We start from the raw sequence: 18,905 nt of genomic DNA on the forward strand, positions 1-18,905 counted from the left end.
CCCTCAGCCCTATGTTCCCTCAGCCCTATGTTCCCTCAGCTCTATGTTCCCTCAGCTCTATGTTCCCTCAGCTCTATGTTCCCTCAGCCCTATGTTCCCTCAGCTCTATGTTCTCTCAGCCCTATGTTCCCTCAGCTCTATGTTCCCTCAGCTCTATGTTCCCTCAGCCCTACAGTATGTTCCCTCAGCCCTAAAGTCCCTCAGCCCTATGTTCCCTCAGCCCTATGTTCCCTCAGCTCTATGTTCCCTCAGCCCTATGTTCCCTCAGCCCTATGTTCCCTCAGCTCTATGTTCCCTCAGCCCTATGTTCCCTCAGCCCTATGTTCCCTCAGCTCTATGTTTCCTCAGCCCTATGTTCCCTCAGCTCTATGTTCCCTCAGCCCTATGTTCCCTCAGCTCTATGTTCTCTCAGCCCTATGTTCCCTCAGCTCTATGTTCCCTCAGCTCTATGTTCCCTCAGCCCTACAGTATGTTCCCTCAGCCCTAAAGTCCCTCAGCCCTATGTTCCCTCAGCCCTAAAGTCCCTCAGCCCTATGTTCCCTCAGCCCTTAAAGTCCCTCAGCCCTATGTTCCCTCAGTCCTATGTTCCCTCAGCCCTAAAGTCCCTCAGCTCTATGTTCCCTCAGCTCTATGTTCCCTCAGCCCTATGCTCCCTCAGCCCTATGTTCCCTCAGCCCTATGTTCCCTCAGCCCTATGTTCCCTCAGCCCTATGTTTCCTCAGCCCTACGTTCCCTCAGCCCTATGTTCCCTCAGCTCTATGTTCCCTCAGCTCTATGTTCCCTCAGCCCTATGTTCCCTCAGCCCTACAGTATGTTCCCTCAGCCCTATGTTCCCTCAGCCCTATGTTCCCTCAGCCCTACAGTATGTTCCCTCAGTCCTATGTTCCCTCAGTCCTATGTTCCCTCAGCCCTATGTTCCCTCAGCCCTATGTTCCCTCAGCTCTATGTTCCCTCAGCCCTATGTTCCCTCAGCCCTACAGTATGTTCCCTCAGCCCTATGTTCCCTCAGCTCTATGTTCCCTCAGCTCTATGTTCCCTCAGCCCTATGTTCCCTCAGCCCTATGTTCCCTCAGCCCTATGTTCCCTCAGCTCTATGTTCCCTCAGCCCTATGTTCCCTCAGCCCTATGTTCCCTCAGCCCTATGTTCCCTCAGCCCTATGTTCCCTCAGCCCAATGTTCCCGCAGCTCTATGTTCCCTCAGCCCTATGTTCCCTCAGCTCTATGTTCCCTCAGTCCTATGTTCCCTCAGCTCTATGTTCCCTCAGCCCTATGTTCCCTCAGCTCTATGTTCCCTCAGCCCTACGTTCCCTCAGCCCTATGTTCCCTCAACTCTATGTTCGTATTTACGAGCCCTTAACGAACAATGCTGTTCAAGAAATAGAGTTAAGAAAACATTTACTAAACTTAATAAGGTATAGTTTTTTTTTAAAAATCGAATCAAATCAAAAAGTAACACAAGAAAACTACATAAACAATAATGAGGCTATATACACATATATCGGTACAGAGTCAATACAGCAGAACTGCAAAAATCACTGAAGTTGGAGACTTTTATCTCCCTCACCAACTTCAAACATCAGCTATCTGAGCAGCTAACCGATCGCTGCAGCTGTACACCAATATCTCTACCTGTACATGACCATCTGATCATTTATCACTCCAGTGTTAATCTGCAAAATTGTAATTATTCGCCTACCTCCTCATGCCTTTTGCACACAATGTATACAGACTCCCATTCTTTTTTCTCTACTGTGTTATTGACTTGTTAATTGTTTACTCCATGTGTAACTCTGTGTTGTCTGTTCACACTGCTATGCTTTATCTTGGCCAGGTCGCAGTTGCAAATGAGAACTTGTTCTCAACTAGCCTACCTGGTTAAATAAAGGTGAAATAAATAAAAATAAAAAATAAAGTTGAGGTAGTTTGTAAAGTGACTACGCATAGATAATAAGCGGGTAGCAGCAGTGTAAAACAAAGGGGGGGTCAATGTAAATAGTCCGGGTGGCCATTTGATAAATTGTTCTGCAGCTTTTAAGGAGCCTCTTGGACCTAGACTTGGCGCTCGGGTACCGCTTACCGTGCAGAAGCAGAGAGAACGGTCTATAACTTGGGTAACTAGAGTTTTTGACAATTGTTTGGGCCTTCCTTCCGCCTAGTATATAGGTCCTAGATGGCAGGAAGCTTGTCCCTGTTTATGTACTGGGACGTACACACTACCCTCTGTCGCGCCTTAGGGTCAGATGCCGAGCAGTTGCCATACCAGGTGGTGATGAAACCGGTCAGGATGCTCTCGATGGTGCAGCTGTACACCATTTTGAGGATCTGAGGACCCATGCCAAATCTTTTCAGTCTCCTGAGGGAGAAAAGGTTTTGTCGTGCCCTCTTCACAACTGTCTTGGTATGTTTGGACCATGCTAGTCTCCTGAGGGAGAAAAGGTGTTGTCTTGCCCTCTTCACAACTGTCTTGGTATGTTTGGACCATGCTAGTCTCCTGAGGGAGAAAAGGTGTTGTCGTGCCCTCTTCACAACTGTCTTGGTATGTTTGGACCATGATAGTTTGTTGGTGATGTGGACACTAAGGAACTTGAAATATTCCCCTCAGCCCTATCTTCCCTCAGCCCTGTCCCCTCAGCCCTGTCCCCTCAGCCCTGTTCCCTCAGCCCTATCTTCCCTCAGCCCTATCTTCCCTCAGCCCTGTTCCCTCAGCCCTATCTTCCCTCAGCCCTGTCCCCTCAGCCCTGTTCCCTCAGCCCTATCTTCCCTCAGCCCTATCTTCCCTCAGCCCTGTTCCCTCAGCCCTATCTTCCCTCAGCCCTGTCCCCTCAGCCCTATCTTCCCTCAGCCCTGTTCCCTCAATCAATGTTCCCTCAGCTCTAAGTTCCCTGGGCCCTATCTTCCCTCAGCCCTGTTCCCTCAATCAATGTTCCCTCAGCTCTAAGTTCCCTGGGCCCTATCTTCCCTCAGCCCTGTTCCCTCAGCCTTATCTTCCCTCAGCCCTATCTTCCCTCAGCCCTGTTCCCTCAGCCCTATCTTCCCTCAGCCCTATCTTCCCTCAGCCCTGTTCCCTCAGCCCTATCTTCCCCTCAGCCCTATCTTCCCTCAGCCCTGTTCCCTCAATCAATGTTCCCTCAGCTCTATGTTCCCTCAGCTCTATCTTCCCTCAGCCCTGTTCCCTCAGCCCTATCTTCCCTCAGCCCTATCTTCCCTCAGCCCTGTTCCCTCAATCAATGTTCCCTCAGCTCTATGTTCCCTCAGCTCTATCTTCCCTCAGCCCTGTTCCCTCAGCCCTATCTTCCCTCAGCCCTATCTTCCCTCAGCCCTGTTCCCTCAATCAATGTTCCCTCAGCTCTAAGTTCCCTGGGCCCTATCTTCCCTCAGCCCTGTTCCCTCAATCAATGTTCCCTCAGCTCTATGTTCCCTCAGCTCTAAGTTCCCTGGGCCCTATCTTCCCTCAGCCCTATCTTCCCTCAGCCCTGTTCCCTCAATCAATGTTCCCTCAGCTCTAAGTTCCCTGGGCCCTATGTTCCCTCAATCAATGTTCCCTCAGCTCTATGTTCCCTGGGAACATAGGGCCCAGGGAACATAGGGCCCAGGAAACATAGGGCCCAGGAAACATAGGGCCCAGGAAACATAGGGCCCAGGGAACATAGGGCCCAGGAAACATAGGGCCCAGGAAACATAGGGCCCAGGGAACATAGGGCCCAGGAAACATAGGGCCCAGGAAACACAGGGCCCAGGGAACATAGGGCCCAGGGAACATAGGGCCCAGGAAACATAGGGCCCAGGAAACACAGGGCCCAGGGAACATAGGGCCCAGGGAACATAGGGCCCAGGAAACATAGGGCCCAGGAAACATAGGGCCCAGGCAACATAGGGCCCAGGGAACATAGGGCCCAGGGAACATAGGGTCCAGGAAACATAGCGCCCAGGAAACATAGGGCCCAGGAACATAGGGCCCAGCGAACATAGGGCCCAGGGAACATAGGGCCCAGGAAACATAGGGCCCAGGAAACATAGGGCCCAGGGAATATAGGGCCCAGGAAACATATGGCCCAGGGAATATAGGGCCCAGGGAACATAGAGCCCAGGGAACATAGGGCCCAGGGAACATAGGGCCCAGGAAACATAGGGCTCAGGGAACATAGGGCCCTGGAAACATAGGGCCCAGGAAACATAGGGCCCAGGGAAGATAGGGCCCAGGAAACATAGGGCCCAGGGAACATAGGGCCCAGGAAACATAGGGCCCAGGAAACATAGGGCCCAGGGAACATAGGGCCCAGGAAACATAGGGCCCAGGGAACATAGGGCCCAGGAAAGGGCCCAGGAAAGATAGGGCCCAGGGAACATAGGGCCCAGGGAACATAGGGCCCAGGGAACAGAGGGCCCAGGGAACATAGGGCCCAGGAAACATAGGGCCCAGGGAACATAGGGCCCAGGGAACATAGGGCCCAGGAAACATAGGTTGAGGGAATATAGGGCCCAGGGAACATAGGGCCCAGGGAACATAGGTTGAGGGAATATAGGGCCCAGGGAACATAGGGCCCAGGGAACATAGGGCCCAGGGAACATAGGGCCCAGGGAACACAGGGCCCAGGGAACATAGGGCCCATGGAACATAGGGCCCAGGAAACATAGGGCCCAGGAAACATAGGGCCCAGGGAACATAGGGCCCAGGAAACATAGGGCCCAGGAAACATAGGGCCCAGGGAACATAGGCCCAGGAAACATAGGGCCCAGGAAACATAGGGCCCAGGAAACATAGGGCCCAGGGAACATAGGGCCCAGGGAACATAGGGCCCAGGGAACATAGGGCCCAGGGAACATAGGCCCAGGAAACATAGGGCCCAGGAAACATAGGGCCCAGGAAACATAGGGCCCAGGGAATATAGGGCCCAGGGAATATAGGGCTGCATCAATCTACATGATGTTATTTGTTCATTTACATTTAGATCTTAGACATATAATGCAAGTCATATAATACGTGTGTAATACCACCACGCTGTGTGTAATACCACCACGCTGTGTGTAATAACACCACGCTGTGTGTAATACCACCACGCTGTGTGTAATAACACCACGCTGTGTGTAATACCACCACGCTGTGTGTAATAACACCACGCTGTGTGTAATACCACCACGCTGTGTGTAATACCACCACGCTGTGTGTAATACCACCACGCTGTGTGTAATACCACCACGCTGTGCACCACGCTGTGTGTAATACCACCACGCTGTGTGTAGTAACACCACGCTGTGTGTAATAACACCACGCTGTGTGTAATACCAACACGCTGTGTGTAATAACACCACGCTGTGTGTATTACCACCACGCTGTGTGTAATAACACCACGCTGTGTGTAATAACACCACGCTGTGTGTAATACCACCACGCTGTGTGTAATAACACCACGCTGTGTGTAATACCACCACGCTGTGTGTAATAACACCACGCTGTGTGTAATACCACCACGCTGTGTGTAGTAACACCACGCTGTGTGTAGTAACACCACGCTGTGTGTAATAACACCACGCTGTGTGTAATACCACCACGCTGTGTGTAATAACACCACGCTGTGTGTATTACCACCACGCTGTGTGTATTACCACCATGCTGTGTGTAATACCACCACGCTGTGTGTAGTAACACCACGCTGTGTGTAATAACACCACGCTGTGTGTATTACCACCATGCTGTGTGTAATACCACCACGCTGTGTGTAATACCACCACGCTGTGTGTAGTAACACCACGCTGTGTGTAGTAACACCACGCTGTGTGTAATAACACCACGCTGTGTGTAATAACACCACGCTGTGTGTAGTAATACCACGCTGTGTGTAATAACACCACGCTGTGTGTAATAACACCACGCTGTGTGTAGTAACACCACGCTGTGTGTAATAACACCACACTGTGTGTAGTAACACCACGCTGTGTGTAATAACACCACGCTGTGTGTAGTAACACCACGCTGTGTGTAGTAACACCACGCTGTGTGTAATACCACCACACTGTGTGTAGTAACACCACACTGTGTGTAACGCTGTGTGTAGTAACACCACGCTGTGTGTAGTAACACCACGCTGTGTGTAGTAACACCAGGTGTGTAAAACACCACGGTGTGTAGTAACACCACGCTGTGTGTAGTAACACCACGCTGGGTAGTAACACCACGCTGTGTGTAAACACCACGCTAGTGTGTAATACCACCACGCTGTGTGTAATACCACCACGCTGTGTGTAGTAACACCACGCTGTGTGTAATAACACCACGCTGTGTGTAATACCACCACGCTGTGTGTAAACACCACACTGTGTGTAGTAACACCACACGCTGTGTGTAAACACCACGCTGTGTGTAATACCACCACGCTGTGTGATAACACCACGCTGTGTGTAGTAACACCACGCTGTGTGTAGTAACACCACGCTGTGTGGCTGTGTGTAATAACACCACGCTGTGTGTAGTAACACCACGCTGTGTGTAAACACCACGGTGTGTAGTAACACCACGCTGTGTGTAATACCACCACGCTGTGTGTAGTAACACCACACTGTGTGTAGCTGTGTGTAGTAACACCACGCTGTGTGTAATACCACCACGCTGTGTGTAGTAACACCACGCTGTGTGTAGTAACACCACGCTGTGTGTAGTAACACCACGCTGTGTGTAGTAACACCACGCTGTGTGTACAACACCACGCTGTGTGTAACGCCACGCTAGCTGGTGTAGTAACACCACGCTGTGTGTAACACCACGCTGTGTGTAGTAGTGTGTAATACCACCACGCTGTGTGTAGTAACACCACGCTGTGTGTAATAACACCACGCTGTGTGTAGTAACACCACGCTGTGTGTAATAACACCACACTGTGTGTAGTAACACCACGCTGTGTGTAATAACACCACGCTGTGTGTAGTAACACCACGCTGTGTGTAGTAACACCACGCTGTGTGTAATACCACCACACTGTGTGTAGTAACACCACACTGTGTGTAGTAACACCACGCTGTGTGTAGTAACACCACGCTGTGTGTAGTAACACCACGCTGTGTGTAGTAACACCACGCTGTGTGTAATAACACCACGCTGTGTGTAGTAACACCACGCTGTGTGTAGTAACACCACGCTGTGTGTAATAACACCACGCTGTGTGTAATACCACCACGCTGTGTGTAATAACACCACGCTGTGTGTAGTAACACCACGCTGTGTGTAATAACACCACGCTGTGTGTAATACCACCACGCTGTGTGTAGTAACACCACACTGTGTAGTAACACCACGCTGTGTGTAGTAACACCACGCTGTGTGTAATAACACCACGCTGTGTGTAATACCACCACGCTGTGTGTAATAACACCACGCTGTGTGTAGTAACACCACGCTGTGTGTAGTAACACCACGCTGTGTGTAATACCACCATGCTGTGTGTAATAACACCACGCTGTGTGTAGTAACACCACGCTGTGTGTAGTAACACCACGCTGTGTGTAGTAACACCACGCTGTGTGTAATACCACCACGCTGTGTGTAGTAACACCACACTGTGTGTAATACCACCACGCTGTGTGTAGTAACACCACGCTGTGTGTAATACCACCACGCTGTGTGTAGTAACACCACGCTGTGTGTAGTAACACCACGCTGTGTGTAGTAACACCACGCTGTGTGTAGTAACACCACGCTGTGTGTAATAACACCACGCTGTGTGTAATAACGCCACGCTGTGTGTAATACCACCACGCTGTGTGTAGTAACACCACGCTGTGTGTAATAGTGTGTAATACCACCACGCTGTGTGTAGTAGTGTGTAATACCACCACGCTGTGTGTAGTAACACCACGCTGTGTGTAATAACACCACGCTGTGTGTAATAACACCACGCTGTGTGTAGTAACACCACGATGTGTGTAATAGTGTGTAATACCACCACACTGTGTGTAGTAGTGTGTAATACCACCACGCTGTGTGTAGTAACACCACGCTGTGTGTAATAACACCACGCTGTGTGTAGTAACACCACACTGTGTGTAATAACACCACGCTGTGTGTAGTAACACCACGCTGTGTGTAATACCACCACGCTGTGTGTAATAACACCACGCTGTGTGTAATAACACCACGCTGTGTGTAGTAACACCACACTGTGTGTAGTAACACCACGCTGTGTGTAATACCACCATGCTGTGTGTAATACCACCACGCTGTGTGTAATAACACCACGCTGTGTGTAGTAACACCACGCTGTGTGTAATAACACCACGCTGTGTGTAATAACACCACGCTGTGTGTAGTAACACCACGCTGTGTGTAGTAACACCACGCTGTGTGTAATAACACCACGCTGTGTGTAATAACACCACGCTGTGTGTAATACCACCACGCTGTGTGTAATAACACCATGCTGTGTGTAGTAACACCACGCTGTGTGTAATACCACCACGCTGTGTGTAATAACACCACGCTGTGTGTAATACCACCACGCTGTGTGTAGTAACACCACACTGTGTGTAGTAACACCACGCTGTGTGTAATAACACCACGCTGTGTGTAATACCACCACGCTGTGTGTAGTAACACCACGCTGTGTGTAATAACACCACGCTGTGTGTAATACCACCACGCTGTGTGTAGTAACACCACACTGTGTGTAGTAACACCACGCTGTGTGTAGTAACACCACGCTGTGTGTAATAACACCACGCTGTGTGTAATACCACCACGCTGTGTGTAATAACACCACGCTGTGTGTAGTAACACCACGCTGTGTGTAGTAACACCACGCTGTGTGTAATACCACCATGCTGTGTGTAATAACACCACGCTGTGTGTAGTAACACCACGCTGTGTGTAGTAACACCACGCTGTGTGTAGTAACACCACGCTGTGTGTAATACCACCACGCTGTGTGTAGTAACACCACACTGTGTGTAATACCACCACGCTGTGTGTAGTAACACCACGCTGTGTGTAATACCACCACGCTGTGTGTAGTAACACCACGCTGTGTGTAGTAACACCACGCTGTGTGTAATAACACGCACGCTGTGTGTAATACCACCACGCTGTGTGTAGTAACACCACGCTGTGTGTAATAGTGTAACACCACGCTGTGTGTAGTAGTGTGTAATACCACCACGCTGTGTGTAGTAACACCACGCTGTGTGTAATGTGTGTAGTAACACCACGCTGTGTGTAATAACACCACACTGTGTGTAGTAACACCACGCTGTGTGTAATAACACCACGCTGTGTGTAGTAACACCACGCTGTGTGTAGTAACACCACGCTGTGTGTAATACCACCACACTGTGTGTAGTAACACCACACTGTGTGTAGTAACACCACGCTGTGTGTAGTAACACCACGCTGTGTGTAGTAACACCACGCTGTGTGTAGTAACACCACGCTGTGTGTAATAACACCACGCTGTGTGTAGTAACACCACGCTGTGTGTAGTAACACCACGCTGTGTGTAGTAACACCACGCTGTGTGTAATAACACCACGCTGTGTGTAATACCACCACGCTGTGTGTAATACCACCACGCTGTGTGTAGTAACACCACGCTGTGTGTAATAACACCACGCTGTGTGTAATACCACCACGCTGTGTGTAGTAACACCACACTGTGTGTAGTAACACCACGCTGTGTGTAGTAACACCACGCTGTGTGTAATAACACCACGCTGTGTGTAATACCACCACGCTGTGTGTAATAACACCACGCTGTGTGTAGTAACACCACGCTGTGTGTAGTAACACCACGCTGTGTGTAATACCACCATGCTGTGTGTAATAACACCACGCTGTGTGTAGTAACACCACGCTGTGTGTAGTAACACCACGCTGTGTGTAGTAACACCACGCTGTGTGTAATACCACCACGCTGTGTGTAGTAACACCACACTGTGTGTAATACCACCACGCTGTGTGTAGTAACACCACGCTGTGTGTAATACCACCACGCTGTGTGTAGTAACACCACGCTGTGTGTAGTAACACCACGCTGTGTGTAGTAACACCACGCTGTAACACCACGCTGTGTGTAAATACCACCACGCTGTGTGTAATACCACCACGCTGTGTGTAGTAACACCACGCTGTGTGTAATAACACCACGCTGTGTGTAATACCACCACGCTGTGTGTAGTAACACCACACTGTGTGTAGTAACACCACGCTGTGTGTAGTAACACCACGCTGTGTGTAATAACACCACGCTGTGTGTAATACCACCACGCTGTGTGTAATAACACCACGCTGTGTGTAGTAACACCACGCTGTGTGTAGTAACACCACGCTGTGTGTAATACCACCATGCTGTGTGTAATAACACCACGCTGTGTGTAGTAACACCACACCACGCTGTGTGTAGTAACACCACGCTGTGTGTAATACCACCACGCTGTGTGTAGTAACACCACACTGTGTGTACACCACGCTGTGTGCTAGTAACACCACGCTGTGTGTAGTAACACCACGCTGTGTGTAGTAACACCACGCTGTGTGTAAACACCACGCTGTGTGTACAAACACCACGCTGTGTGTAATAACGCCACGCTGTGTGTAACCACCACGCTGTGTGTAGTAACACCACGCTGTGTGTAAATACCACCACGCTGTGTGTAGTAGTGTGTAATACCACGCTGTGTAGTAACACCACGCTGTGTGTAATAACACCACGCTGTGTGTAGTAACACCACGCTGTGTGTAATAACACCACACTGTGTGTAGTAACACCACGCTGTGTGTAATAACACCACGCTGTGTGTAGTAACACCACGCTAACCACCACGCTGTGTGTAGTAACACCACGCTGTGTGTAGTAACACCACGCTGTGTGTAGTAACCACGCTGTGTGTAGTAACACCACGCTGTGTGTAGTAACACCACGCTGTGTGTGTAACACCACGTAATAACACCACGCTGTGTGTAGTAACACCACGCTGTGTGTAGTAACACCACGCTGTGTGTAATAACACCACGCTGTGTGTAATACCACCACGCTGTGTAATAATAACACCACGCTGTGTGTAGTAACACCACGCTGTGTGTAGTAACACCACGCTGTGTGTAGTAATACCACCACGCTGTGTGTAGTAACACCACGCTGTGTGTAACACCACGCTAACACCACGCTGTGTGTACACCACGCTGTGTGTAGTAACACCACACTGTGTGTAATACCACGCTGTGTGTAGTAACACCACGCTGTGTGTAATAACACCACGCTGTGTGTAGTAACACCACGCTGTGTGTAGTAACACCACGCATAACACCACGCTGTGTGTAACACCACGCTGTGTGTAATAACCACCACGCTGTGTGTAATAACACCACGCTGTGTGTAGTAACACCACGCTGTGTGTAATAACACCACGCTGTGTGTAATAACACCACGCTGTGTGTAATAACACCACGCTGTGTAACACCACGCTGTGTGTAGTAACACCACGCTGTGTGTAGTAACACCACGCTGTGTGTAATAACACCACGCTGTGTGTAGTAACACCACGCTGTGTGTAATACCACCACGCTGTGTGTAATAACACCACGCTGTGTGTAATAACACCACGCTGTGTGTAGTAACACCACGCTGTGTGTAACACCACACTGTAACACCACGCTGTGTGTAATACCACCATGCTGTGTGTAATACCACCACGCTGTGTGTAATAACACCACGCTGTGTGTAGTAACACCACGCTGTGTGTAATAACACCACGCTGTGTGTAATAACACCACGCTGTGTGTAGTAACACCACGCTGTGTGTAGTAACACCACGCTGTGTGTAATAACACCACGCTGTGTGTAATAACACCACGCTGTGTAATACCACCACGCTAATAACACCATGCACCACGCTGTGTGTAATACCACCACGCTGTGTGTAATAACACCATGCTGTGTGTAGTAACACCACGCTGTGTGTAATACCACCACGCTGTGTGTAATAACACCACGCTGTGTGTAGTAACACCACGCTGTGTGTAATAACACCACGCTGTGTGTAATACCACCACGCTGTGTGTAATAACACCACGCTGTGTGTAATAACACCACGCTGTGTGTAGTAACACCACGCTGTGTGTAGTAACACCACGCTGTGTGTAGTAACACCACGCTGTGTGTAATAACACCATGCTGTGTGTAATAACACCACGCTGTGTGTAGTAACATGACGTTGAATGGTGTGGTAGCCAGTCATAGATAGACTATTATCATTATATAATAGTTCAGGTGGAAATATTCATAATGCCAATAAATGCAAAATGTGAAATGCACCAATTTGTAGCCTGTACACCAGAGATTTTTATTTTTAATTTTTTACAAAACGTTATACTGTGTGATTTACCTTGGAACCGTTGCCCTCACTCAACATGGCGACTGCTTAGCTTCATCATGGTGAAGCCATTTTGCCAGCACTATCTTTGACCTATGAACCCCCAGAGTGTGGCAGCGCTCCGCCATATTGACTGTTGTCTTGACTGGAGAAGATAGGGTGACCATTTGTGATCCTAGAACAAATCGAAACCGTGCTTTTTAACATCTCTAAACTAGTGCTACCTTGACCAAAGGATATATCCGAGATCTGCGTGATGGCGAGGAAGAAAAGCAAACAACAAGGAGTCGCGAGCAAGGAGCTGGTGTCCGGACAACAGAGCATATCGAAGAGCCCCGTTTCTCCCGGAGATGCAGCTGGCGGGGATGCAGGGCTGGATAGACTGGCGGCCAGGGCGAACCAGGTAACGTTAGCTAACCGCAATAAATACAAATAACTAGTGGGCTAACTAAAGAGGTTAACTAACCTACTAATCGTTTAGGGCCATACCTTGTATTTCTGCTAACGTTAATTCCTCCTGTGTTTGGGTGGTTGATTGGTGATTCTAGCTAAGTTGCATAACTAACTAGTGCTCCAGGGATTGTATTTTTTGTGTATTTTTTTGGTTGTTGTTCAGTTACAAATCTGGTCGAGGCCGGGTAATAGTTCGCTCCACTCGCTTTAATAAATCATTAAAACTTAGCCAGCGTAGTAAATTGTGCAAGCCATCAATAAATACACACATTCACATTAGTTTTAGTCAACTAGGCTAGTTAGTTAAAGATATACCAGTTTGCATTTTAATGGTAGTTAGTGTCAGCCGCAAGATTGACATTGTTGTGCGTCTGCCACGGTAAAATGTTGCATCTAGTTTGTTAGCTCCTAGGCTCACGGTGATCATTTTTACCTTTATTTAACTAGGCAAGTCAGTTAAGATCAAATTCTTATTTTTAATGATGGACTAGGAACAGTGGGTTAACTGCCTGTTCAGGGGCAGAACGACATTTGTACCTTGTCAGCTCGGGGATTCGAACTTGCAACCTTCCGGTTACTAGTCCACAACGCTCTAACCACTAGGCTACCCTGTCGCCCCAAATGGAAAGTTTACTGACATGCTATCACACTTGGCAGCTAGTACACCATATATACTGTGCGCCGGTACACGTGCGAGCTCGTTGACTAACAAACCACATCCCGGAGGGGGTAGTCTTCTGACTAACTTTAGCTGTAAATAGTGTTAACGTTTGACTAGCACCATTGCATGGCTTTGCTTTTGTTAAGTTAGCATTTTCTCTGCCCATCTCAAGTGTCATATATGCATGCGTCGGAAGTTTTTACCGAAACATTACATGGACGGCCTTGTAGGTGAATGGGGTATTGTGGTAGTAAACAAAGCTTACTGTACCAGCAGACCACTAGCTAGTGTGGACATGGGACACATGAAATCACTACATTTTAGCCACTGTTTGTTCTAAGAAACCACTACATGTGCCAAGCTGGCGCCACGGGCAACTTTTACTTCCTCTTTGCAATACAAATATTGTTGTGATCATTGTCAACATGGTCAGATATTACTCGTGAAATTCTAATCTCTGTGTTAAAAACCTGACCTTAGATCAGTGTCCAGAGGACAACTTCAATCATGCTCCATGTCAATCTCACTAACATCCACCTCTCCTCAGACCCCATTTTCTCCTCCACCCCTCTCCTCAGACACCATTTTCTCCTCCACCCCTCTCCTCAGACCCCATTTTCTCCTCCACCCCTCTCCTCAGACCCCATTTTCTCCTCCACCCCCGATCTTGACCTAAAACATCCTCCTCTCTGCTCTCCTCCAACCCTCTTCCATCCTCCCCTTTTCTCTATTCTCCTAGTTTTTCTCCTCCCCATCCTCCTCCTCTCTTCTTCTCATCTCTTCTCCTCCCCGTCCTCCTCTTCTCCTCCCCGTCCTCCTCTTCTCCTCCCCGTCCTCCTCTCTTCTCCTCCCCGTCCTCCTCTCTTCTCCTCCCCGTCCTCCTCTCGTCCTCCTCTCTTCTCCTCCCCGTCCTCCTCTCTTCTCCTCCCCGTCCTCCTCTCTTCTCCTCCCCGTCCTCCTCTCTTCTCCTCCCCGTCCTCCTCTCGTCCTCCTCTCTTCTCCTCCCCGTCCTCCTCTCTTCTCCTCCCCGTCCTCCTCTCCGTCCTCCTCTCTTCTCCTCCCCATCCTCCTCTCTTCTCCTCCCCGTCCTCCTCCTCCTCTCTTCTTCTCATCTCTTCTCCTCCCATCTTCCACCTGTCCTTCACCTAGATGATTGACCTCTCTCTCCTCTCCACTGCATTCCTAATGTCACTGGCTCACCTCTCTTTCGCTCTCCCCCAGCCAATGCACACCTGCTGCCTCCTGTGTCACCGTGAGTTTAAGGACTGGGGGGCGAGCTCAGCCAACGGTCTGCCTGGGGGCCACGGGGCGAAGCTAGCCGACGCTGTCCCAGCACTGTCCCAGGCCCTGCTCAGAGAGGTGCCGGGCCAGAAGCTGTCCGACACCGTGCCTTCGCTAAGCCAGTCTCTACTGGGAGAGGTGCCACTCTGGATCTGCCAGAGCTGTCGGAAGAGTGTTGAGGAGGAGGAGAGACGGAGCGCACAGGACACGGCTGCACCGGTAAGAGGGGGATGGAGAGGAGGAAGGGAGGAGGAGGAGGAGGAGGAAGGGAGAGGAGGAGGAGGAGGAAGGGAGGAGGAGGAGAAGGAAGGAAGGGAGGAGGAGGAGAGACGGAGCGCCCAGGACACGGCTGCACCGGTAAGAGGGGGATGGAGAGGAGGAGGAGGAAGGGAGGAGGAGGAGGAGAGACGGAGCGCACAGGACACGGCTGCACCGGTAAGAGGGGGATGGAGAGGAGGAGGAGGAAGGGAGGAGGAGGAGGAGAGACGGAGCGCACAGGAAACTGCTACACCGGTAAGAGGGGGATGGAGAGGAGGAGGAGGAGGAAGGGAGGAGGAGGAGGAGAGACTGAGCGCACAGGACACGGCTGCACCGGTAAGAGGGGGATGGAGAGGAGGAGGAGGTAGGGAGGAGGAGGAGGAGAGACGGAGTGCCCAGGAGACGCCTGCACCGGTAAGAGGGGGAGGGAGAGGAGGAGGAGGAGAGACGGAGTGCCCAGGAGACACCTGCACCGGTAAGAGAGGGAAGGAGAGGAGGAGGAGAGACGGAGCGCACAGGAAACGGCTGCACCGGTAAGAGAGGGAGGGAGAGGAGGAGGAGAGAATGAGTGCCCAGGAGACACCTGTACCGGTAAGAGGGGGATGGAGAGGAGGAGGAGGAAGGGAGGAGGAGAGACGGAGCGCACAGGAAACTGCTGCACCGGTAAGAGGGGGATGGAGAGTAGGAGGAGGAGGAGAGACGGAGCGCACAGGAAACTGCTGCACCGGTAAGAGGGGGATGGAGAGGAGGAGGAGAGACTGAGCGCACAGGAAACGGCTGCACCGGTAAGAGGGGGATGGAGAGGAGGAGGAGGAGGAGGAGAGACGGAGCGCACAGGAAACGGCTGCACCGGTAAGAGGGGGATGGAGAGGAGGAGGAGGAGGAGAGACTGAGTGCCCAGGAGACGCCTGCACCGGTAAGAGGGGGAGGAGGAGGAGGAGAGACGGGAGTGCCCAGGAGACACCTGTACCGGTAAGAGAGGGAGGGAAGGAGGGAGAGGAGGAGGAGAGACGGAGTGCCCAGGAGACACCTGTACCGGTAAGAGGAGGAGGAAGGGAGGAGGAGAGACGGAGCGCACAGGACACGGCTGCACCGGTAAGAGGGGGATGGTGAGGAGGAGGAGGAGAGACTGAGTGCCCAGGAGACACCTGTACCGGTAAGAGAGGGAGAGGAGGAGGAGAGACTGAGTGCACATGAAACGGCTGCACCGGTAAGAGAGGGAGGGAGAGGAGGAGGAGGAGAGACGGAGTGCCCAGGAGACACCTGCACCGGTAAGAGGGAGGGAGGGAGAGGAGGAGGAGAAGAGACGAGACGGAGTGCCCAGGAGACGCCTGCACCGGTAAGAGAGGGAGGGAGGGAGGGAGAGGAGGAGGAGGAGTAGAGACGGAGTGCCCAGGAGACACCTGCATCGGTAAGAGAGGGAGGGAGGGAGAGGAGGAGGAGGAGAAGAGACGGAGTGCCCAGGAGACACCTGCACCGGTAAGAGAGGGAGGGAGGGAGAGGAGGAGGAGGAGAAGAGACGGAGTGCCCAGGAGACACCTGCACCGGTAAGAGTGTCAGTACTGTGGATGGATACAGGCAGTGTCAGTACTACTATCCTGTGGCTGTTTGTGGTGTTACAGTGCTCCATTCTGCATGGCTAAATGAATACCACATCTAAGAATCCTGTCTCTTTGGAAGCTGTTTGTTCTCTGTCAGACTTGTGCTTCTCTTTTCACAAGCACTGAGGCACTGAGGTAGTGTTATTCATGTGGATTCTTGAAAAAAATATACTTTCTGTCTTAGAGGCATTTTTACATAAACACTTTACGTATTTAAATGAAATGCACATGTGCTGAATGTGCCGTAGCGCATTAAAAATCATCTGTTCTCGGGTTGCAACCCTCACTACCGAGTTCCAAACTGCCTCTGGAAGCAACCCTCACTACCGAGTTCCAAACTGCCTCTGGAAGCAACCCTCACTACCGAGTTCCAAACTGACTCTGGAAGCAACACTCACTACCGAGTTCCAAACTGCCTCTGGAAGCAACCCTCACTACCGAGTTCCAAACTGCCTCTGGAAGCAACCCTCACTACCGAGTTCCAAACTGCCTCTGGAAGCAACCCTCACTACCGAGTTCCAAATTGACTCTGGAAGCAATACTCACTACCGAGTTCCAAACTGCCTCTGGAAGCAACCCTCACTACCGAGTTCCAAACTGCCTCTGGAAGCAACCCTCACTACCGAGTTCCAAACTGACTCTGGAAGCAACCCTCACTACCGAGTTCCAAACTGCCTCTGGAAGCAACCCTCACTACCGAGTTCCAAACTGCCTCTGGAAGCAACCCTCACTACCGAGTTCCAAACTGCCTCTGGAAGCAACACTCACTACCGAGTTCCAAACTGCCCTCTGGAAGCAACACTCACTACCGAGTTCCAAACTGCCTCTGGAAGCAACACTCACTACCGAGTTCCAAACTGCCTCTGGAAGCAACCCTCACTACCGAGTTCCAAACTGCCTCTGGAAGCAACCCTCACTACCGAGTTCCAAACTGCCTCTGGAAGCAACCCTCACTACCGAGTTCCAAACTGACTCTGGAAGCAACTCTCACTACCGAGTTCCAAACTGCCTCTGGAAGCAACACTCACTACCGAGTTCCAAACTGCCTCTGGAAGCAACCCTCACTACCGAGTTCCCAACTGCCTCTGGAAGCAACACTCACTACAGAGTTCCAAACTGCCTCTGGAAGCAACACTCACTACCGAGTTCCAAACTGCCTCTGGAAGCAACCCTCACTACCGAGTTCCAAACTGACTCTGGAAGCAACACTCACTACCGAGTTCCAAACTGACTCTGGAAGCAACCCTCACTACCGAGTTCCAAACTGACTCTGGAAGCAACGTCAGCACAACAACTGTTGGTTGGGAGCTTCATGAAATGGGTTTCCACGGCCGAGCAGCACACAAGCCTAAGATCACCACCATGCGCAAAGCCAAGCGTCAGCTGGAGTGGTGTAAAGCTCGTCGCCATTGGACTCTGGAGCAGTGGAAAGGTGTTCTCTGGAGTGATGAATCCCTCCACCAATTGGGGGTCAGGCCCTTTCCTGTTTCAGCATGACAATGCCCCGTGCACAAAGCGAGGTCCATAAACGGGAGAGCACATTATTCACGTTAAACGGGGGAGCACATTATTCATGTTAAACGGGGGAGCACATTATTCATGTTAAACGGGGGAGCACATTATTCATGTTAAACGGGGGAGCACATTATTCATGTTAAACGGGGGAGCACATTATTCAGAAACTAGGGCCTGTAGGACCTGCCTTGTTGATAGTGTTGTTAAGAAGGTAGAAACTAGGACCTGCCTTGTTGATAGTGTTGTAGCAATTTAGTCAGGCAGGTAGCCCAGTGGTTAGAGTGTAGAGACGGCAGGTAGCCCAGTGGTTAGAGTGTAGAGGTGGCAGGTAGCCTAGTGGTTAGAGCGTAGAGACGGCAGGTAGCCTAGTGGTTAGAGCGTAGAGACGGCAGGTAGCCTAGTGGTTAGAGCGTAGAGACGACAGGTAGCCCAGTGGTTAGAGCGTAGAGACGGCAGGTAGCCCAGTGGTTAGAGCGTAGAGACGGCAGGTAGCCCAGTGGTTAGAGCGTAGAGACGGCAGGTAACCTAGTGGTTAGAGCGTAGAGACGGCAGGTAGCCCAGTGGTTAGAGCGTAGAGACGGCAGGTAGCCCAGTGGTTAGAGCGTAGAGACGGCAGGTAGCCCAGTGGTTAGAGCGTAGAGACGGCAGGTAGCCCAGTGGTTAGAGCGTAGAGACGGCAGGTAACCCAGTGGTTAGAGTGTAGGGACGGCAGGTAGCCCAGTGGTTAGAGCGTAGAGACGGCAGGTAGCCCAGTGGTTAGAGCGTAGAGACGGCAGGTAGCCTAG

The 18,905-nt window shown here is 50.9% G+C and overlaps 1 protein-coding gene across 1 annotated transcript in view; it reads left to right on the plus strand.

Annotated features, from left to right (window-relative positions):
- Positions 1 to 12,471: 12,471 nt before the first annotated feature.
- LOC115125703 (protein FAM193B-like) overlaps positions 12,472 to 18,905 on the plus strand; it is a 53,718-nt gene continuing 47,284 nt past the window's right edge. Inside the window, exons 1-2 of the mRNA XM_065018281.1 lie at positions 12,472 to 12,754; positions 14,687 to 14,965. Coding sequence (XP_064874353.1) covers positions 12,608 to 12,754; positions 14,687 to 14,965 — 426 coding nt within the window. The 5' untranslated portion in view covers positions 12,472 to 12,607. The remainder of the gene's footprint in view (positions 12,755 to 14,686; positions 14,966 to 18,905) is intronic.

The sequence above is a fragment of the Oncorhynchus nerka genome, linkage group LG5 (assembly GCF_034236695.1).
Source record: "Oncorhynchus nerka isolate Pitt River linkage group LG5, Oner_Uvic_2.0, whole genome shotgun sequence".
In the NCBI taxonomy this organism is placed as follows: domain Eukaryota; kingdom Metazoa; phylum Chordata; class Actinopteri; order Salmoniformes; family Salmonidae; genus Oncorhynchus; species Oncorhynchus nerka.